The 20,113-nt window shown below is 34.1% G+C and overlaps 1 protein-coding gene across 30 annotated transcripts; it reads left to right on the top strand.

Moving 5' to 3' along the window:
• The first annotated feature begins 921 nt into the window (after positions 1-921).
• LOC148194465 (uncharacterized) lies at positions 922-19,569 on the top strand. Of its 30 annotated transcripts, XR_015781387.1 has the most exons (7): positions 925-1,201; positions 1,660-1,826; positions 5,938-5,996; positions 11,891-11,937; positions 12,148-12,193; positions 12,319-12,415; positions 12,605-15,194. XR_015781387.1 is itself a non-coding variant. In XM_088095788.1 (4 exons), the coding sequence occupies exons 1-4, from the start codon at positions 1,091-1,093 to the stop codon at positions 12,348-12,350; spliced, it is 357 nt and encodes a 118-aa protein (XP_087951914.1). In that variant the 5' UTR covers positions 929-1,090; the 3' UTR covers positions 12,351-15,194. The 30 variants fall into 30 exon arrangements, 5 of the variants coding, with proteins under 5 accessions (XP_087951914.1, XP_087951915.1, XP_087951917.1 ...); XR_015781396.1 differs by lacking the exons at positions 5,938-5,996; positions 11,891-11,937; positions 12,148-12,193 and adding exons at positions 15,333-15,391; positions 18,637-19,567 and having other exon boundaries at positions 927-1,201; positions 12,605-12,651; XR_015781394.1 differs by lacking the exons at positions 5,938-5,996; positions 11,891-11,937; positions 12,148-12,193 and adding exons at positions 15,333-15,391; positions 16,825-17,173 and having other exon boundaries at positions 927-1,201; positions 12,605-12,651.
• Positions 19,570-20,113: the final 544 nt, after the last annotated feature.

The following is a 20,113-nucleotide window of genomic DNA, read 5'->3' as shown; positions in this document are numbered from 1 at the left end:
ACGGTGTTTCACCAAATGAGAACTCAACCAAACCCTACAAACCACCAAGGTGGTGACAATAACAGCTCTTAGAGCTTGATTTAACAAACAAAAATTATAACAAAACCCCCTAGCAACATACAACCAGTAGCATTTCATGTTCTAGGTTTGAGAATGGAGACAAAGAAGGGAAAAGTTGACTCACCGGTCCAATCGAAAATGCGATCGGTTCAAAAGGAAGCCTTCGGTGAGATGAACGTTTGAGCACCCTCTAACCCAAGATTGAAAGGTTCAAAGAGCTGGAAATTTAGAGAGAAGGCAGAGAGAGTTTAGGGCATGAGAGTTTTAGAGAGAAGGAGAAATGAAGTTCAGGGGAAGAAAATGGGTTCTGAAGAGCCCCTCCTAAGGTCAAGTTGGCCTTAGTTTGATGGGCCTGGCTGCCCCACATAAGGCCCAAAGGCCCTTTTATAAATTTACAGGCCCTTACACTAAATATGTTAAAAAATTTATATGAAATATATATAATTAAAACAAAAAAATTAAATTTAAGTAACTAAAATTGATTAAATGATGAAAGATGCTCCCAAATTAAGATAGCACAGGCAGCTCAACAATGTATGTTTTTGGGGTTGAATGCGTTATAAAATAGTAAGGCTAAAATTGACGTTTAAAAAAAGTGCTGAAAGTTTAAAAAAGTGCTGAAAGCTTGTAATTTATCTACAGAGGGTGCCGCCGTAGATGTATATTTTCAATTTTCAAAAAATTTAACAGTTTGATAAAGATAAAATTAAATAATTGAACTCAAAGAACAATACTGTATACAATAAACCAGTTAATAAAGTATAAATTAATAAAAATCAACATTGTTTTACATATTTTTAATCTTTTTCACACTTTTCTAAAAGTTATTTTTTTTTAAATACCAGCATGAATGTTATCTCTAGTTTTTAGTTTCAGAAGAACAGACCTAGAAATGTTCCTTGTATGGTTACTCCACTATGCTTCTATTATCGTAGTTGACACCACAGCAAAACCCACTTGTTGAATTGCAGTCCCCTTTCCAAAGGGTACTCGGATTGGTTTCAAATTTTCATCTTTCAACTACGCACACATGTGTCTCCCCTCTTCCTCTCACCTTCTATCTGCTACTGCTTCTTCTCGTTTCCAACCCTTGATCCTCAACAGCACCGTCTCTATCGAACCTTCCTTTCTGGGTTTCAAGGTACTCTTTTCAACATTTTTTCTTACAATATATTCTCGCTTTTTCTTCTATATGGCATTTTTTTCGCTGTTTGTTTCACGCTGCATTGTGCTGATTTGATTAATCTCAAATAAGGTGCTAGGGTTGTTTTAGGCTTGCTTTCATTTTCTGAATGAAAAATTCTTGATTCTTTATTAATTTGGAGATGTAATTAGAATATCTCTTTATGTTCTTGTTGAAATTTATTTGTATTGGCCAACTTTTTATAAAAAGAGTCAAATTTTTTATAAGATCACACTCTTGCAAGGACAACCACGGTTTTACCTAATTTACTCCTGAGTTCCAACCTTTACAAATTAGTCTCACTGTATGTTTTATATTACTGTTATCCGAACTAAAAATTGACATCATTTGAAGTATTTTCTTACCTAATGTATTTGACTTGAACTATATTTGTTATTGTTACATTACCTGAACAGATTGGACAGCAAAATGTAACATTTGGGGTAAAATTCAATGCTAAAGGAATTGTAGATTGTTATGAGAAAGAATTGGAGACTCTTCCTACTGGTATTAAGCGTGAAATTGAATTCAAGATGATTGAAGGAATTTTCAACTATTTGAAGGATAATGGTATACTTTTCAGGTAGGAATTAATATGTTCCCTTGATTTCAGAATTCTTCTGGATCCAGGATAATATATATATCACATCAATTTGCATAATGTGAGGCACTATATCATAATTATTTTTCAAAGGTCAAACATATTTTTTTTTCTGAATTGAGTTTTTTTTTGTTATATTCTCTTGTTTATTTATTTTCTTTATTAAATTCTTTTTCTTTCTTGATCAAGTTCTGTTGAAGTTATAGTCATTATTTGAATTAAAGGCTTTTTGTTTTGCAAAACAACCGGTTTCAGATGTGAGTGTATACTGATGCAAACTAAAGTAATTGTTTGGACACTAGAAGGTCTACAATTGGTTTTTGTGTCTTCCTTGATAACTATATGTATTCTTAGAAATTTAGCAAATGGCATTATGTGAAATGTTCAACTGAATATAAATATTATGATTTTATCATCAATAGCTTGAGAAGTAATATATATGTATTAAATGCTCAACTTTAAAGTTTTTGCTGATATATTTATGCTCTTTTATGATAATAAATTTTTTATTCTCTTAGTTTCCAATATCTTCCTTAAGTAGTTTAAGCATATAGATATTTATTGTCATTTTATTAGTAAATTAGGTTAGAATTAACTACTGACCTTAATTAATGTCAAAACTCAACCTGAATTAATTGTCACAAGAAACAAGAAGGCCTTGCAATATTCTTACATAGACCAAAGGATCAATGCTGTCACAAGTGTTCATGGGCTAGGTTTTCTCACTTCCTTTCTTCTCTTACTTATCCATAATCCTTTACAATTCCGTACAAGATCAAAAATTCAAATCTTGCAAGTTTTCAAACTTTCATAGAGGATTAAGTGTCTGTTTTGTTTTATAAGATATAAGTAGCTATTACTATTGCATATGCATGTTTCAGGATTAGATTAGTAATGTTAGAAAGCCAATATCTTCACATATGTATGTGTAACAATAACAATATCTTCACATAGCCCTAAACTCAAAACCTAAACCCTGAACGGTAAAATCTAAACCCTAAACCCTAACCCTAATCTTAAACCTAAACTCAAACATTAACCCATTAACTCATAAACCCTAAACCTTAAACCCTAATCCTAAACCTAACCCTAACCCTAAACCTTGATTAACTACTAACCTTGATTAATGTCAAAACACAACCTGAAATAATTGTTGTGTTTACAAAATCGCTTCATGTAGAAAGAAAGAGGAGAAAATGAACAAGAAGGATAACAAGGGAGAGAGTGGAGAAGGCCTTGCAATATTCTTACAGAGACCAAAGGATCAATGCTGTTACAATTGTTCATGGGCTATGTTTCTAATTTTTGGAGATTATTCTTTCTATTAGTTTTGTTTTCTATAAATTTTGAAATTACGGTCGCTTATTCCTATGAATAAGTAAGTTTTTTCTATAAATCAAAGAAAGAGATATAAAAAAAAGTCCTTCCAGTGTTTTTATGAAATCAATACTAAATCACGACCTTTACTGCATGTTTAATTACATATTTATATTTTTTAAAAATATTATATTTAGAGGTATAATTTGACTCATGAACTTCAACTTACTCCTAAATAAATATTCTCTTATTATTGATTTACCAAATTATTAAAATTAAGGAAGCTTCAAATCCTTAAAATGAATTAGACTTAGGAGAGTGCATTTGATTTTATTATAATATTTTAATTCATTTTTTTTCAAAATAACACGAATTTTTAAAATATTTTAAATTATAAAATGATTTTAAATAATTTATATTAATTATAAATTGAATTTTATTTAATTTTTACTATTTGTAATATGACAAGAAAGTTAAGTTCAACTTAACATTTTTTATTGGACTAAATTAATTCAATTTAAGTTTGTTTAAACTTAATATTATGAGTGTTACTCCCTCCACCACCCCATTTTCTCCCTTCACTTCCCCAATTTTTTTTAAATTCTAATCCTACCCTTTTTACTTTTACTTTTACCCATTTTACTTTTTATTTTTTAAAATCCTAATCCCCTTTCACTTTCACTCTTTTTCTCATACGCAAGCCTCCCCATCCACTTTCACTTTCTCTCTTTCTTTTCAATTTCCACATCCGTTAACACCATTCTCCATTTCTGTCTTTTCTTCATTCTTTATTCTCGAAAGCTTAGTTACGTTATATTATATATGGTTTGATCACTTTTGTCATATTTTTTAAAAAGTAATGGAAAGAAGTTGGCAGTTTGAACAATAAATTTCATGTGGTAGTTCATCAACATATGTGGATGTGAGGATTTCTGAATGTGGTGTAGATTCAATAAACTGATATTCAAAGTCACAAGGTATGATACATAGTGGTGACGTAGAGAAGGTGAAGAGGACTCGTGACACTGTTAGCGAAGAAGATTGTAGGGATTAATTAGATTCAGTGTTATCGGATGTAGAAATTGAAAAGAAAAAGAGAAAGTGAAAGTGGGGGTGGGGGGTGGAGGCTTGCCTCTGAGAGAAAGAGTGAAAGTGAAAGGAGATTAGGGTTTTAAAAAATAAAAAGTAAAATAAATAAAGGTAAAAGTAAAAAGAATAAGATTGGAATTTAGAAAAAAATGGAGAGGTGGAGGAAGAAGATGGGTGGTGAAGGGAGTAAGACTCTAATATTATTTGAATATTAGAGTGTTACTCCCTATAAAGCTACTAATAAACTTAACATAAGGTCAAATGGACTCAACTGAATCTAAGACATGACTTAATCCAACTCAATTTTACTAAAAATTGAGTTTGATTCAACTTAACGTAAAATATACTTAACTTGACTAGAATTAATTCACACCTAAAATTGAAAAAAAAAATTATAAAATAAGAATCAGGCTAATTAAAAGAAAAATTAAAATACAATATTAAATTAAAAAGTATAAAATTTATTAATACTCTATATATTTTAACATGGGTTTAACTAAACATATCCAAGCAATTTAAAACTTAGATAAATCTAAATTTTAATAATATTTATAAAAACATTTAAATATGAAAAACATATTTAAAATAATAATTAAAATGTTTTTCACTATGTAAATTTCCGCTTCTCAGCTAACAGCTGTTTCAATGTTCATAATAATAAAGGTAAGGAGCCGTTGGCACCATGCCAGGTTGGTGGTCCCAAAACAGAGAAGGACCTGCAACATTAAAATTCTAATTGCATCATTACCGACCGTTTAATTTTCCACACCACATAATCTCGGCCGTCAATCTCGACTCTCCTTTTTTATATATATCCTTTGGTTTTTCTGAACCTTTATTGTTGGTTTTTCTTTTTGGCGGGTATCTGGGTAGATGAATTTTCTTTATGCCATGGATGTAAGAAAAGCATTATTTCTTCTGAGTTCCTTTCTAATATTTAATTTCTCTGGTATTGATCACCGAACATATGGATTGAAATGTGATTTGTTTATCTGAGGCAGTGTCTGAGTTAGTTATGTAACGTCCTGCATGGCATGGAGAGCGATCCCGGTTATGAGTTTCTCCATTGCTTTCTCAGTTCTTGAATTTATCTTTCGGTTCTATACTTGAATTTTTAATTCTTGAATTTATCCAATCGATTTTTACTGATCTTTTATTTTCTCTTCTGTTACCTCAGTCATTTAACTTTTATTCATTTGCAACGGCTCAGGGTAACATAGTTTCTTCTGTATTAAATTTCTCTGGACTTGATCACTGAACAGTAAGGATTGGATTGTTATTTGTGTCTCTTTGGATTAGTTTCGAGAGCCTGTTACGAGTTTATCCATTGGGTTTTTGGTTCTTGAATTTATGAATTGTTCCTGCCTAGCATCGAGGCTCTGATGAGCTATTAGTTTTTCATTCTTGAATGTATGGATTCGTTGTAACTTGGTTTTTTACTAAGACATTCTTGGTCTTTGCAAGGAAGACAACCAATGTATCATGTGAAGGTATTTAGATGACAGATATATATATATATCAAATGTTTGTATCCATTCTTTTTCAAGAACTGAACAAGCAATGCTGATTTCTATCTTCATCGAGTCTTGAGTTTGTGTAATTACCTTATGGTTTCTGTACTTTTTAATCTTGTAAGAGATTATTTTTTTCGATTTAATTCTTCTTGCTTTCCTCTTGAGCTTTATAGGGAGGCAATGGATGTGTGCTGTAGGTTTTAGAAGCAGTGGATGAAAATCCTGTGAAACTGTAAGTTTTATTATTATTTCCATTCCTTGTTTTAGCTGGGTTTATTATTTCACTGGACTTGTGGTGTGGGAGTTATTGTCTTTGTAACAGGCTCTATAAGAGTTAGGAGTCATCGACGTTTATTGTTTCACTGGATAATCGTGTCGAGTGGCAGTTCTGGATTTTTTAACAGGCTCTTTAAGAGATAGGAATCATCGACATTTGTGTTGTTGGGTCTTTGACTACAAAAGTATTTCTTTTAATTTGATACCCATAAAAAGTATTTCTTCTATTTTAAATAAGCTTGGCCATTACAGCTATGAATTTTTGTTGGGTTGATCACGCCTGTCGGCCATCCGTTTTCGAAGCCGTGTTGGGTGAGCATTTTTCTCCTTATTTTTCTTTCTTTTCCACACTCGACATTTTTTTCACCCACTCTGACTCATCTTTTTGTAAAGAGTCAACAATATTTGTGTTGGTGGGCCTTTGACTCTGTTGATTTGATACCCACAAAAGTACCTCTTCTAATTGAAAAAAAACTTAGCCGTTACGGTTTTTGAATTTTTGTGGGTTTCATCACGTCTGTGTCAGCCATTCCCTTCTTGAAACTTTTGCGGGTAAGCACTTTTCCCTCCTGTTCTCTCTTTTTGTCCACAGTTATACCTTTCTTTATGCAATTGAGTCATCTTATTGTAAAGAGTTTCGTTTCCTTCTATTTTAATTTGTTCTTTTACACACTCGTAAAATTTTCAAAGCTATAGAGCCATGTTATGTTCAAAATAATCTTTCTTTCTTACTTTATATGTTTTCCCTATTAATTTTGGTTTTTCATAGTTATGCTATTTCTTTCCGATCATTCCGTTCTTGTGCTCTGTTAATTGTAGTTGTCGTGGTTATTCATGTGAGGATTGAGTCCCATAACGCTTTTCACTTTTATAAAAATATATCAGGGCTTGCACTATTTGCATTTATTTGTTTGCAGCAAGCGGAGACTTCGTTTGGGGTTTCTCTGTCGGTTTGAATATTGGATCAATCGTGATATTGGGAGAGCTAGCATATTTGCACCTTACAATTAAAGAATTAATTTATTTGATGAGTTTCTGAATTTGATGGAGAAACAAGTTAGTTATATGTATCTCTGAATGTGGGAGTACTTTTTTTTTTTGTTCAATTGTTTAGTGTTTATTGTTTTCTTAATTATTCTCCATTACTTGGGCTCTATAGGGAAGACTTATTATGAATGTTTGTTAGGTCGTGGAGGCTATGGCAGTTGATTATTGGACTTCTTGTGAGGCTTTAGGTTTTATCTTTATGTTCGAATTGGAATTGCTTTAGTCTCTCTTGTTAGTTCAATAGGAAGGTACGTATGTCTGTCAATTTTTTGGTGCTGATTCTTGATGCAACGAATTCAAAGAAGATTTAGAACTGCTAACGACTAAGGTTATTTTATTTCTGACAAATTCAGGAGTTGGTTGAACTGTTTGCATTCATAGCATTAGCATCCCAGGAGATTTCCCTTGCCGATTGAATGTAACATGAAAGGGCAACTTCTCAAGATAACCTAATTTCTTTTACGTGTTTTGAAAAGATGAATCTTTTCAATGGTGTTTGGATTTGTTGTGTAACGTAAGTGCACAATGAATATGGGACATGTGGTGTAGGGCTTTGACTCTTTGTTTGAAAGTTCTATAAAATTGAATTTTAGTAGTTGTTGTAATTAGCAAATGGTTCTTGATAATCTATCATTTGGACTTTTCGTTTTCATATTGTCCTTTTTTCTCTTCATTTTCATTATGGTTGATTGTTCAATTTTGTGATTCTTGATTATCCCACTTCTGTTTTGAAGTTCTGAAAATTAATTTTTTATTTTCTTAGGTGTTTTGAAAAGATGAATCTTTTCAATGGTGTTTGGATTTGTTGTGTAACTAGTGCACAGTGAATATGGGAGAGGAGGGGTAGGGCTTTGATTCTTTGTTTGAAAGTTCTATAAAGTTGAACTTTAGTAGTGGTAATCTATCATGTGGACTTTTCGTTTTCATATTGTCCTTTTACTCTCTTCACTTTCATTGGGTTGATTGTTCAATTTTGTGATTCTTGATTATCTCACTTTTGTTTTGAAGTTCTGAAAATTAATTTTTATTTTCTTAGGTGTTTTGAAAAGATGAATCTTTTCAATGGTCTTTGGATTTGTTGTGTAACTAGTGCACAGTGAATATGGGACATGTGGGGTAGGGCTTTAACTCTTTCTTTGAAAGTTCTATAAAATTAATTTTAGTAGTTGTAATTAGCAACCAGTTCTTGATAATCTATCATGTGGACTTTTTGTTTTCATATTGTCCTTTTCTCTCTTCAGTTTCATTGGGTTGATTGTTCAATTTTTGTGATTCTTGATTATCCCACTTCTGTTTTGAAGTTCTCAAAATTATTTTTTTATTTTCTTAGGTGTTTTGATAAGATGAATCTTTTCAATGGTGTTTGGATTTGTTGTGTAACTAGTGCACATTGAATATGGGACATGTGGGGTAGGGCTATGATTCTTTGTTTGAAAGTTCTATAAAGTTGAATTTTAGTAGTGGTAATCTATCATGTGGACTTTTCGTTTTCATATTGTCTTTTTCTCTCTTCACTTTCATTGGGTTGATTGTTCAATTTTGTGATTCTTGATTATTCCACTTCTCTTTTGAAGTTCTGAAAATTATTTTTTTATTTTCTTAGGTGTTTTGAAAAGATGAATCTTTTCAATGGTGTTTGGATTTGTTGTGTAACTAGTGCACAATGAATATGGGAGATGAGGGGTAGGACTTTGATTCTTTGTTTGAAAGTTCTATGAAGTTGAACTTTAGTAGTGGTAATCTATCACGTGGACTTTTCGTTTTCATATTTTCCTTTTCTCTCTTCACTTTCATTGGGTTGATTGTTCAATTTTGTGATTCTTGATTATCTCTTTTCTGTTTTGAAGTTCTGAAAATTAATTTTTTATTTTCTTAGGTGTTTTGAAAAGATGAATCTTTTCAATGGTGTTTGGATTTGTTGTGTATCGTAGTGCACAATGAATATGGGACATGCGGAGTAGGACTTTGATTCTTTGTTTGAATGTTCTATAAAGTTTATATTTAGTAGTGGTAATTAGCAACCGGTTCTTGATAATCTATCATGTGGACTTTTCGTTTTCATATTGTCCTTTTCTCTGTTCAGTTTCATTGGGTTGATTGTTCAATTTTATGATTCTTGATTATCCCACTTCTGTTTTAAATTTCTGAAAATTATTTTTTTATTTTCTTAGGTGTTTCGAAAAGATGAATCTTTTCAGTGGTGTTTGGATTTGTTGTGTAACTAGTGCACAGTGAATATGGGACATGTGGGGTAGGGCTTTGATTCTTTGTTTGAAAGTTCTATAAAGTTGAATTTTAGTAGTGGTAATCTATCATATGGACTTTTCGTTTTCATATTGTTCTTTTCTCTCTTCAATTTCATTGCGTTGATTGTTCAATTTTGTGGTTCTTGATTATCCCACTTCTGTTTTGAAGTTCTGTGAATTATTTTTTAATTTTGTGAGGTATTTTGAAAAGATGAATCTTTTCAATGGTGTTTGGATTTGTTGTGTATCGTAGTGCACAATGAATATGGGACATGTGGAGTAGGGCTTTGATTCTTTGTTTGAAAGTTCTATGAAGTTTAATTTTAGTAGTGGTAATTAGCAATTGGTTCTTGATAATCTATCATGTGGACTTTTCGTTTTCATATTGTCCTTTTCTCTTTTCAGTTTCATTGGGTTGATTGTTCAATTTTGTAATTCTTGATTATCCCACTTCTGTTTTGAAGTTCTGAATTTTTTTTAGGTGTTTTGAAAAGATCAATCTTTTCAATGGTTTTTGGATTTGTTGTGTAACATAGTGCACAATGAATATGGGACATGTGGGGTAGGTCTTTGATTCTTTGTTTGAAAGTTCTATAAAGTTGAATTTTAGTAGTGGTAATTAGCAACTGGTTCTTTATAATCTATCACGTGGACTTTTCGTTTTCATATTGTCCTTTTCTCTCTTCACTTTCAGTGGGTTGATTGTTCAATTTTTTGATTCTTGATTATCCCACTTCTGTTTTGAAGTTCTGATAATTAAATTTTATTTTCTTAGCTGTTTGAAAATATGAATCTTGAACATTCCATTCATTTTGTTAGTGGTAATTAGAGAGCATTTTGGGTTGACTTCATTTTTTTTTATTACAAACCTATATTTTGTTGTGTTGTTTCGTTTCGTGTATTGACAATTGAATTTTGAATTGGTTCTTGCAAAACATCAATGTTCATGCAAGACATTAATATTTTGACATTCTGAATATTTTTGTTTTTGTATTTTCTTGGGTAGCAAATTAAAAGGACGGATCTTAGAGTCATTCCTTTCATTTTAGTGGTAATAAGCTCAAGATTATTATCTTGTATGTTATGAGCTTTTGGATTAGTGTCGTGTAATATTGTACATCTCATGGAGTTTGTGAGAGTTTCCCATTGATTTTTGAGTGAAATTTAAATATAGTTTCTATATGTCTTTTTCTATTAGTAATAGCCCTTATCAGAATTCCTTTTCATCTTGTTGCCAGATATGAGAATTCTTTTGCAGACATTTGATTAAAATAGTTGAAAAGAGGTTAGAATGGTGTAGGATAATCTAACTTAATTTTTTGGATGATGATTTTCTTCTATTATTTAATGTCTCGGACTTCTTCACCGTACACATGGATTGAATTGTGATATATTTGCAGTGGTGATTGGATTTGTGTTATAACGTAGTGCACAATGAATATGGGACATGTGGGGTCGGGATTTGATTCTTTGTTTGAAAGTTCGTTGAATTTTAGTAGGGGTAATTAGCAACCGGTTCTTGATAATTTATCATGTGGACTTTTCGTTTTCATAGAATCCTTTTCTCTCTTCACTTTTATTGGGTTGATTGTTCAATTTTGATTATCCCACTTCTGTTTTGATGTTCTGATAATTAATTTTTTATTTTCTTTGGTGTTTTGAAAAAGCGAATCTTTAACATTCCGTTCATTTTGATAGTGATAATTAGCCAACATTCAGGGTTGACTTCATTTTTTTATTACAAACCTTTATTTTGTTGTTTTGTTTCGTTTCCTGTATTGACAATTGAATTTTGAACTTGTTCTAGCAAAACATCAATGTTCTTGCATGAAATCAATGTTTTTAGGTTCTGAAAATTTCCTTTTTGTATTTCCTTGGATAGAAAATTAAAAGGACGAATCTTATAGTCATTCCTTTAATTTTAGTGGTAATAAGTTCAAGATTGGTATCGTGTATGTTGAGCTTTAGGATTAGTGTCGTGTATCATTGTACAACTCATCGAGATTGTGAGAGTTTCCCATTGATTTTTGAGTCAAATTTACATATCTTTTTTATATGTCTTTTTCTATTAGTAGTAGTTCCTCCTTATTAGAATTCCTTTTCATCTTGTTGTCGGATATTACATTTCTTTTGCAGACATCTGATTAAAATAGTTGAAAAGAGGTTATTTAATGTGTAAGATAATCTAACTTAATTTTTTGGATGATGATTTTCTTCTGTTATTTAATGTCTCAGACTTATTCACCATACACATGGATTGAAATGTGATATCTTTGCAATGCTGTTTGAATTTGTTGTGTGATATCTTTGCAATGGTGTTTGGATTTGTTGTATAACGTAATGCACAATGAAAATGGGACATGTGGGGTTGGGCTTTGATTCTTTGTTTGAAAGTTCTATAAAGTTGAATTTTAGTGGTGGTAATTAGCAATCGGTTCTTGATAATTTATCATGTGGACATTTCGTTTTCATAGAGTCCTTTTCTCTCTTCACTTTCATTAGGTCGATTGTTAACTTCTGATTTGAAGTTCTGATAATTATTTTTTTATTTTCTTAGGTGTTTTGAAAAGATGAATCTTGAACATTCCATTCATTTTATTAGTGGTAATTAGCCAACATTCAGGGTTGACTTCATTTTTTTTATTACAAACCTTTATTTTGTAGTCTTATTTCATTTCCTGTATTGATAATCGAATTTTGAACTCGTTCTTGCAAAATATAATATTCTTGTTTAACATTTTGAATATATATATATATATATATATATATATATATATATATATATATATATATATATAATATTTTGTTGGGCAGCAAATTAAATGGACGAATCTTACAAGTCTTTCCTTTCATTTTAATGGTAATAACCTCAAGATTAGTATCGTGTACATCGAGTTTATTAGAGTTTCTTCATTTGTTTCTGTGGGTCCTCTTCTATAAGTAGTAGTTCCTCTTTATTAAAATTCCTTTTCATGTCGCTGCCAGGTTTGGGATTTCTTTTGCGGACATGTGATTAAAATAGTTGAAGAGTAGTTGGAATGGCTCAGAACAAGCTAACCTAAGCATCATCAATAAACACAAGGTTTGAATTGTGATTTGTTTCTATGTGATTTGTTTCTATACATTGGTGTTTGGATTAATTTGTGTAACTTTTGCATCTAGAGAAGCCTGTTACGAGAGTTTTTTCACTGGTTTATGTAGTTCTAAATTTATGAATATTTCTTATCCTCTGTGTAAAGTCTTCTATTTAATTCATGGACGGGATTCATAGGAAAGGCAAGCTATGAGTTGTGGGAGGAAATTTTGTGCACTGTGAAGGTAAATGTTTGATTACTTACACTTACATTATTTTTTTTCTACGTTAATTTGTGGCTGGCTAAACTTGTTGGGTGGATTATTAATGGCGTGTTATTGGAATGTGGAAGCTTGTGACAATCACTTCTAAAAGTTATATTAATGGTGTATATGCTTGTAATGTGGGAAAGATATACTAATTGTGGGAGGAAATTATGTGCACTGTGAAGGCAAAGGTTTCATTACTTTGTAAAGTGGGAAGGATATACAAATTGTGGGAGAAAATTTTGTGCCATGTGAAACTAAAGGTTTCATTACTTACGCTTACATTATTTTTTTTCTACGTTAATTTGTGGCTGGCTAAACTTGTTTGGTGGATTATTAATGACGTGTTATTGGAATGTGGGAGTTTGTGACAATCACTTGTACATGTTATATTAATGGAGTATATGAATGTGGGAAAGATATACAAATTGTGGGAGGAAATTCTATGTACTATGAAACCAAAGGTTTCATTACTTTGTAATGTGGGAAGGATATACAAATTGTGGGAGGAAGTTTTGTGCACTGTGAAACTAAAAGTTTCATTACTTTGTAATGTGGGAAGGATATACAAATTGTGGGAGGAAATGTTGTGCACTTTGAAACTAAAGGTTTCATTACTTTCTAATGTGGGAAGGATATATAAATTGTGGGAGGAAATTTTGTGCACTGTGAAGCTAAAGGTTTCACTACTTTGTAATGTGGGAAGGATATACAAATTGTGGGAGGAATTCTGTGCACTATGAAGCTAAAGGTTTTATTACTTTGTAATGTGGGAAGGATATATAAATTGTGGGAGGAAATTCTCTGCACTGTGAAACTAAAGGTTTCATTACTTTGTAATGTGGAAAGGATATACAAATTGTGGGAGGAAATTATGTGCACTATGCACTATGAAACTAAAGGTTTCATTACTTTTTAATGTGGGAAGGATACACAAATTGTGGGAGGAAATTTTGTGCACTATGAAACTAAAGGTTTCATTACTTTGTAAAGTGGGAAGGATATACAAATTGTGGGAGAAAATTCTGAGCCCTGTGAAACTAAAGATTTCATTACTTACGCTTACATTATTTTTTTTCTATGTTAATTTGTGGTTGGCTAAACTTGTTTGGTGGATTATTAATGACGTGTTATTGGAATGTGGGAGTTTGTGACAATGACTTGTACAAGTTATACTAATGGAGTATATGCTTGTGAGGAGGGAAAGATATACAAATTGTGGGAGGAAATTCTGTGCACTGTGAAACCAAAGGTTTCATTACTTTGTAATGTGAGAAGGATATACAAATTGTGGGAGGAAATTTTGTGCACAGTGAAACTAAAGGTTTCATTATTTGGTGGATTATTAATGACGAGTTATTGGAATGTGGGAGTTTGTGATAGTCACTTCTACAAGTTTTATTAATGGTGTATATGCTTGTAATGTGGGAGTGTATATTAGACTTTGACATTTGGGGAGAATTTGTCTGCTACGTTGTCCTTTAATTCTTGACGTGAATTTTGGGTTTTATAGAGGTACTTTGGGATGAATATGGGACATGTGATGATATGCTTCTCGGTTTGAAAAGTTCTATTACTAAGGTGCCTTGTCGATAACCACTTTTAGTTGAAACCTTTGACTATTTTCTCTTGATATGAAAAGAGAAAAGTTGTAAATGGAACGAATTTTGTTTGAAACATTATCGTTGCCAGGTTTGAGATTTCTTTTGCGGACATGTGATTAAGATAGTTGAAGAGTAGTTGGAATGGCTCACGACAAATTAACACAAGGATGGAATCGTGATTTGTTTCTATGCACTGGTGTTTGGATTAGTTTTGTGTAACATCTTGCATCTACAGAAGCCTGTTATGAGAGTGTTTCCATTGGTTTTTGTATTCTTGAATTTATGAATTTTTCTTAACCTCTGCACTTTTAGCTTTTATTAATTTATGAAGCCTGCTGTGATTTGTTTCTCTGCGGCAGTGTCTGAGTTAGTTATGTAACGTCCTGCATGGCATGGAGAGCGATCCCGGTTATGAGTTTCTCCATTGCTTTCTCAGTTCTTGAATTTATCTTTCGGTTCTATACTTGAATTTTTAATTCTTGAATTTATCCAATCGATTTTTACTGATCTTTTATTTTCTCTTCTGTTACATCAGCCATTTAACTTTTATTCATTTGCAACGGCTCAGGGTAACATAGTTTCTTCTGTATAAAATTTCTCTGGACTTGATCACTGAGAAGTAAGGATTGGATTGTTATTTGTGTCTCTGCTCCAGTCTTTGGATTAGTTTCGAGAGCCTGTTACGAGTTTATCCATTGGGTTTTTGGTTCTTGAATTTATGAATTGTTCCTGCGTAGCATCAAGGCTCTAATGAGGTTATCTATTAGTTTTTCATTCTTGAGTGTATGGATTCATCGTGACTTGGTTTTCTACTAAGACATTCTTGGTCTTTGCAAGGAAGAAAACTGATGTATCATGTGAAGGTATTTAGATGACAGATATATATATCAAATGTTTGTATCCATTCTTTTTCAAGCACTGAACAAGCAATGCTGATTTCTATCTTCATCGAGTCTTGAGTTTGTGTAATTACCTTATTGTTCCTGTACTTTTTAATCTTGTAAGAGATTATTTTTTTCGATTTAATTCTTCTTGCTTTCCTCTTGAGCTTTATAGGGAGGCAATGGATGTGTGCTGTAGGTTTGAGAAGCAGTGGATGAAAATCCTGTGAAACTGTAAGTTTTATTATTATTTGCATTCCTTGTTTTAGCTGGGTTTATTATTTCACTGGACTTGTGGTGTGGGAGTTATTGTCTTTGTAACAGGCTCTATAAGAGTTAGGAGTCATCGACGTTTATTATTTCATTGGATAATCATGTCGAGTGGCAGTTCTGGATTTTGTAACAGGCTCTTTAAGAGATAGGAATCATCGACATTTGTGTTGTTGGGTCTTTGACTACAAAAGTATTTCTTTTAATTTGATACCCATAAAAAGTATTTCTTCTATTTTAAATAAGCTTGGCCATTACAGCTATGATTTTTTGTTGGGTTGATCACGCCTGTCGGCCATCCGTTTTGGAAGCCTGTGTTGGGTGAGCATTTTTCTTCTTATTTTTCTCTTTCTTTTCCACACTCGAAATTTTTTTCACCCACTCTGACTCATCTTTTTGTAAAGAGTCAACAATATTTGTGTTGGTGGGCCTTTGACTCTGTTGATTTGATACCCACAAAAGTACCTCTTCTAATTGAAAAAAAACTTAGCCGTTACGGTTTTTGAATTTTTGTGGGTTTCATCACGTCTGTGTCAGCCATTCCCTTCTTGAAACTGTTGTGGGTAAGCACTTTTCTCTCCTGTTCTCTCTTTTTGCCACACTTATACTTTTCTTTCTGCAATTGAGTCATCTTATTGTAAAGAGTTTCGTTTCCTTCTATTTTAATTTGTTCTTTTACAGACTCGTAAAATTTTCTCAGCTATAGAGCCATGTTATGTTCAAAATAATCTTTCTTTCTTACTTTATATGTTTTCCCTATTAATTTTGGTTTTTCATAGTTATGCTATTTCTATCCGATCATTCCGTTCTTGTGCTCTGTTAATTGTAGTTGTTGTGGTTATTCATGTGAGGATTGAATCCCATAACGCTTTTCACTTTTATAAAAATATATCAGGGCTTGCACTATTTGCATTTATTTGTTTGCAGCAAGCAGAGACTTCGTTTGGGATTTCTCTGTCGTTTTGAATATTGGATCAATCGTAATATTGGGAGAGCTAGCATATTTGCACCTTACAATTAAAGAATTAATTTATTTGATGAGTTTCTGAATTTGATGGAGAAACAAGTTAGTTATATAGGGAATGTGGGAGTACTTTTTTTTTTGTTCAATTGTTTAGTGTTTATTGTTTTCTTAATTATTCTCCATTACTTGGGCTCTATAGGGAAGACTTATTATGAATGTTTGTTAGGTCGTGGTGACAGTTGATTATTGGACTTCTTGTGAGGCTTTAGGTTTTATCTTTATGTTCGAATTGGAATTGCTTTAGTCTCTCTTGTTAATTGAATAGGAAGGTATGCATGTCTGTCAATTTTGTGGTGCTGATTCTTGATGCAACAAATTGGAAGAAGATTTAGAACTGCTAACGACCGGGTTATTTTATTTCTGACAAATCCAGGAGTTGGTTGAACTGTTTCCCTTGCCGATTGAATGTAACATGAAAGGGCAACTTCTCAAGATAACCTAATTTCTTTTACGTGTTTCTTCTACTATTATTTGAGATTGATATAGTTGACCACCGAACATTAGGATCGAGTTGTGATTTGTTTCTTTGCAGCAGGGTTTGATTTACTTTCCTGTCACGACTTGTATCTCGTAGAGTCTGTTATGATTGACTATGTTTGATTACGTCTAGGTGTTGAACTGGTTTTTTTTCAGCTTAAACTAATTTCTTTTAAGTTTCCTCTCTATTTGGTTTCTCGGGATTTGATGACTAAGCATAAGGATTCAATTGCCATTTGTTTCTTTGCAGTGGTGTTTTTGTTACTCTTTCACATAAATTTTATGTGATTCTTAGTACACTGAATTAGGACTGTCAAATTTAGGAGTTGTTTGAAATATTTTCATTCATTCCTTTTCAAGATACGCTGCCTAGTCTCTCTGAGATTTCAAAATAACTAGAGTGTCGAATTTTACAACTTGGGATAATCGAATTTCTTCTGAGTGTTGTCCTCTCTATTTAATTTCTCTATTATTAGCATCTTTATCTTATTTGGATTTTGAGTTCATGAACAGGATGACGTAATCACATCAAGTCTCTTACCAGGTCTCCCCTGGTTTTATACTATTATTCTGAATTTGCTATTTTTTTTGTTTGGGTTTTGGGTTGGTTGCTTTCCTTGCTGTTTCTAGATCAGTAAACAACAATACTTTTTGGAATAGGATTTGTTTGAGCCTTACCATCTACATGAAGCTTGAAATTAAACGTGAAATGATAACTGCTCAACATATTCATAATTACTTGATCACCGAACATTAGGATCGAATTGTTATGACCTGCATCTATCGAGCCTGTTGTTAGCAATGAGGTCCGTTGGGTTTTTTTGAGTTCTTGCATTTCTAGTCTTTTTAGAATTTCTGGTCCTTTTAGGAAGACAAGAAATGCATGTTTCTTCTTGTATGACATCGATTATGTTATGAGTTTTGGATTAGTGTTGTGTGCATCTCATCGAGTTTGTGAGAGTTTTCCCATTGATTTTTTGAGTCAAATTTACATATAGTTTCTCTATGTCTTTTTCTATTAGTAGTTCCTCTTTATCAGAATTCCTTTTCATCTTGTTGCCAGATCTGAGATTTCTTTTGCAGACATTTGATTAAAATAGTTGAAAAGAGGTTAGAATGGTGTAGGAGAATCTTTTGCAGACATTTTGGATGATGATTTTGTTCTGTTATTTAATGTCTCAAACTTCTTCACCGTAAACATGGATTGAATTGTGATATTTTTGCAATGGTGTTTGGATTTGTTGTGTAACGTAGTTCACAATGAATATAGGCCTTTTCTCTCTTCAGTTTCATTGGGTTGATTGTGGCTGGCTAAACTTGTTTGGTGGATTATTAATGACGTGTTATTGGAATGTGGGAGTTTGTGAGAATCACTTGTACATGTTATATTAATGGAGTATATACTTGTAATGTGGGAAAGATATACAAATTGTGGAAGGAAATTCTGTGTACTGTGAAACCAAAGGTTTCATTTGGTTTCATTCCTTTGTAACGTGGGAAGGATATACAAATTGTGGGATGAAATTTTGTGCACTGTGAAACTAAATGTCTCACTACTTTGTAATGTGGGAAGTATATACAAATTGTGGGAGGAAATTTTGTGCACTGTGAAACCAAAGGTTTCATTACTTTCTAATGTGGGAAAGATATACGTGGGAGGAAATTTTGTGCACAGTGAACCTAAAGGTTTCAATACTTTGTAATGTAGGAAGGATATACAAATTGTGGGAGCAAATTCTTACACTCTGAAACTAAAGGTTTCATTACTTTGTAATGTGGGAAGGACATACAAATTGTGAAAGGAAATTCTGTGTACGGTGAAACTAAAGGTTTCGTTACTTTGTAATGTGGGAAGGATATACAAATTGTGGGAGCAAATTCTTTGCACTGTGAAACTAAAGATTTCATTACTTACGCTTACATTATTTTTTTTCTACGTTAATTTGCGGCTAGCGTGGTAGGAAAAACTTGTTTTGTCGATTATTAATGGCGTGTTATCGGCCCTCGACCATCGACCATCGACCCTCGACCCTCGAAAGTCGACCCTTGACCATCGATCCTTGAAACTTGACCCTTGGCCCTCGAAACTCGACCCTCGACCCTTGTCCCTCAGCTGTCAACCCTTGAAACACCTTCGACCCTCGACCCTGGAACCTCGACTCTCAACCCTCAAAACTCGTCCTCGACCCTCAACCCTCGACCCTCAATCCTCGGTCCTCGGCCCTCGGCACACCCTCGCCCTTTGACCCTCGACCCTCGACCCTCGACCCTCGACCTACGGCACTCGGCCTCGACCCTCGGCCCTCAACCCTCAACATCCGACCCTCGGTACTCGGTACTCGGCCCTCAACCTTTGACCCTTGACCCTTGGCGGGACCTAAGGTGCTTTCGAAGCTCAACGCTCGATCCTCGACTCTTGACCCTCGACGCTCGACCCTCGAACCTTGACCCTCGATCCTTGACCATCGACGCTCGGCCCTCGACCCTCGACGCCTGACCCTCGTCTTTCTCGACCCTCGACCCTTGATCCTCGGCGGCCCTAAAAGCTCAACCCAAGGTCCTTTTGAAGCTCAATGTTCGAACCTCGACCCTCGACCCTCGACACTCGAACCTAAGTCCCTGGCCCTCGGCCTTCGACCCTCGACGCTCGAAACTCGGCCCTCGGCCCTCGATCCTCGAAACTTAACCATCGACCCTAGACCCTCGGCCCTCGACCCTCGATGCTCGATCCTTGATCCTCGATCCTCGACCCTCGACCCTCGCCCTCAATCCTCAACCCTCGACGCTCGACCCTCGACCCTCGACCCTCGACCCTCGACCCTCGACCCTCGACCCTCGACCATCGACCCCCGAAACTCTACCCTCGGCACTCGGCCCTCGACCCTCGACCCTCGACCCTTGGAACTTGACCCTCGACCCTTGTTGATCTCGGCGCTCGGCCCTCGATCCACGAAACTCAACCCTTGACCCTTGACCCTCGGCCTTCGACCCTTGACCCTCGGCCCTCGACCCTCGACGCTTGATCCTCGACCCTCGGCCCTCGACCCTCGGCCCTCGACCATCGACCCTCGAAACTCGACCCTCGATCTCAGACCCTCGACACTCTACCCTCGGCACTCGGCCCTCGACCCTCGACCCTCGACCTTCGATCCTTGACCTTCGAAACTCGACCGTCGACCTTCGGG

The sequence above is a fragment of the Vigna umbellata genome, chromosome 8 (genome assembly GCF_029865625.1).
Source record: "Vigna umbellata cultivar VRB3 chromosome 8, Vumbellata_1.0, whole genome shotgun sequence".
In the NCBI taxonomy this organism is placed as follows: domain Eukaryota; kingdom Viridiplantae; phylum Streptophyta; class Magnoliopsida; order Fabales; family Fabaceae; genus Vigna; species Vigna umbellata.
The sequence above is the reverse complement of the archived record's forward strand: the minus strand, read 5'-3'. Positions and strand labels throughout refer to the sequence as shown.

What these genes read in the sequence shown, in the direction of transcription:
- LOC148194465 (XM_088095788.1), top strand. Translation starts at nt 1,091, where the DNA reads ATGTGTCTCCCCTCTTCCTCTCACCTTCTATCTGCTACTGCTTCTTCT. An exon ending in GATAATGGTATACTTTTCAG is followed by an intron (nt 1,827 to 11,890) that starts GTAGGAATTAAT and finishes TTATTTTCTTAG; the next exon opens with GTGTTTTGAAAAGATGAATC. An exon ending in TTCCATTCATTTTATTAGTG is followed by an intron (nt 11,938 to 12,318) that starts GTAATTAGCCAA and finishes TGTCGCTGCCAG; the next exon opens with GTTTGGGATTTCTTTTGCGG.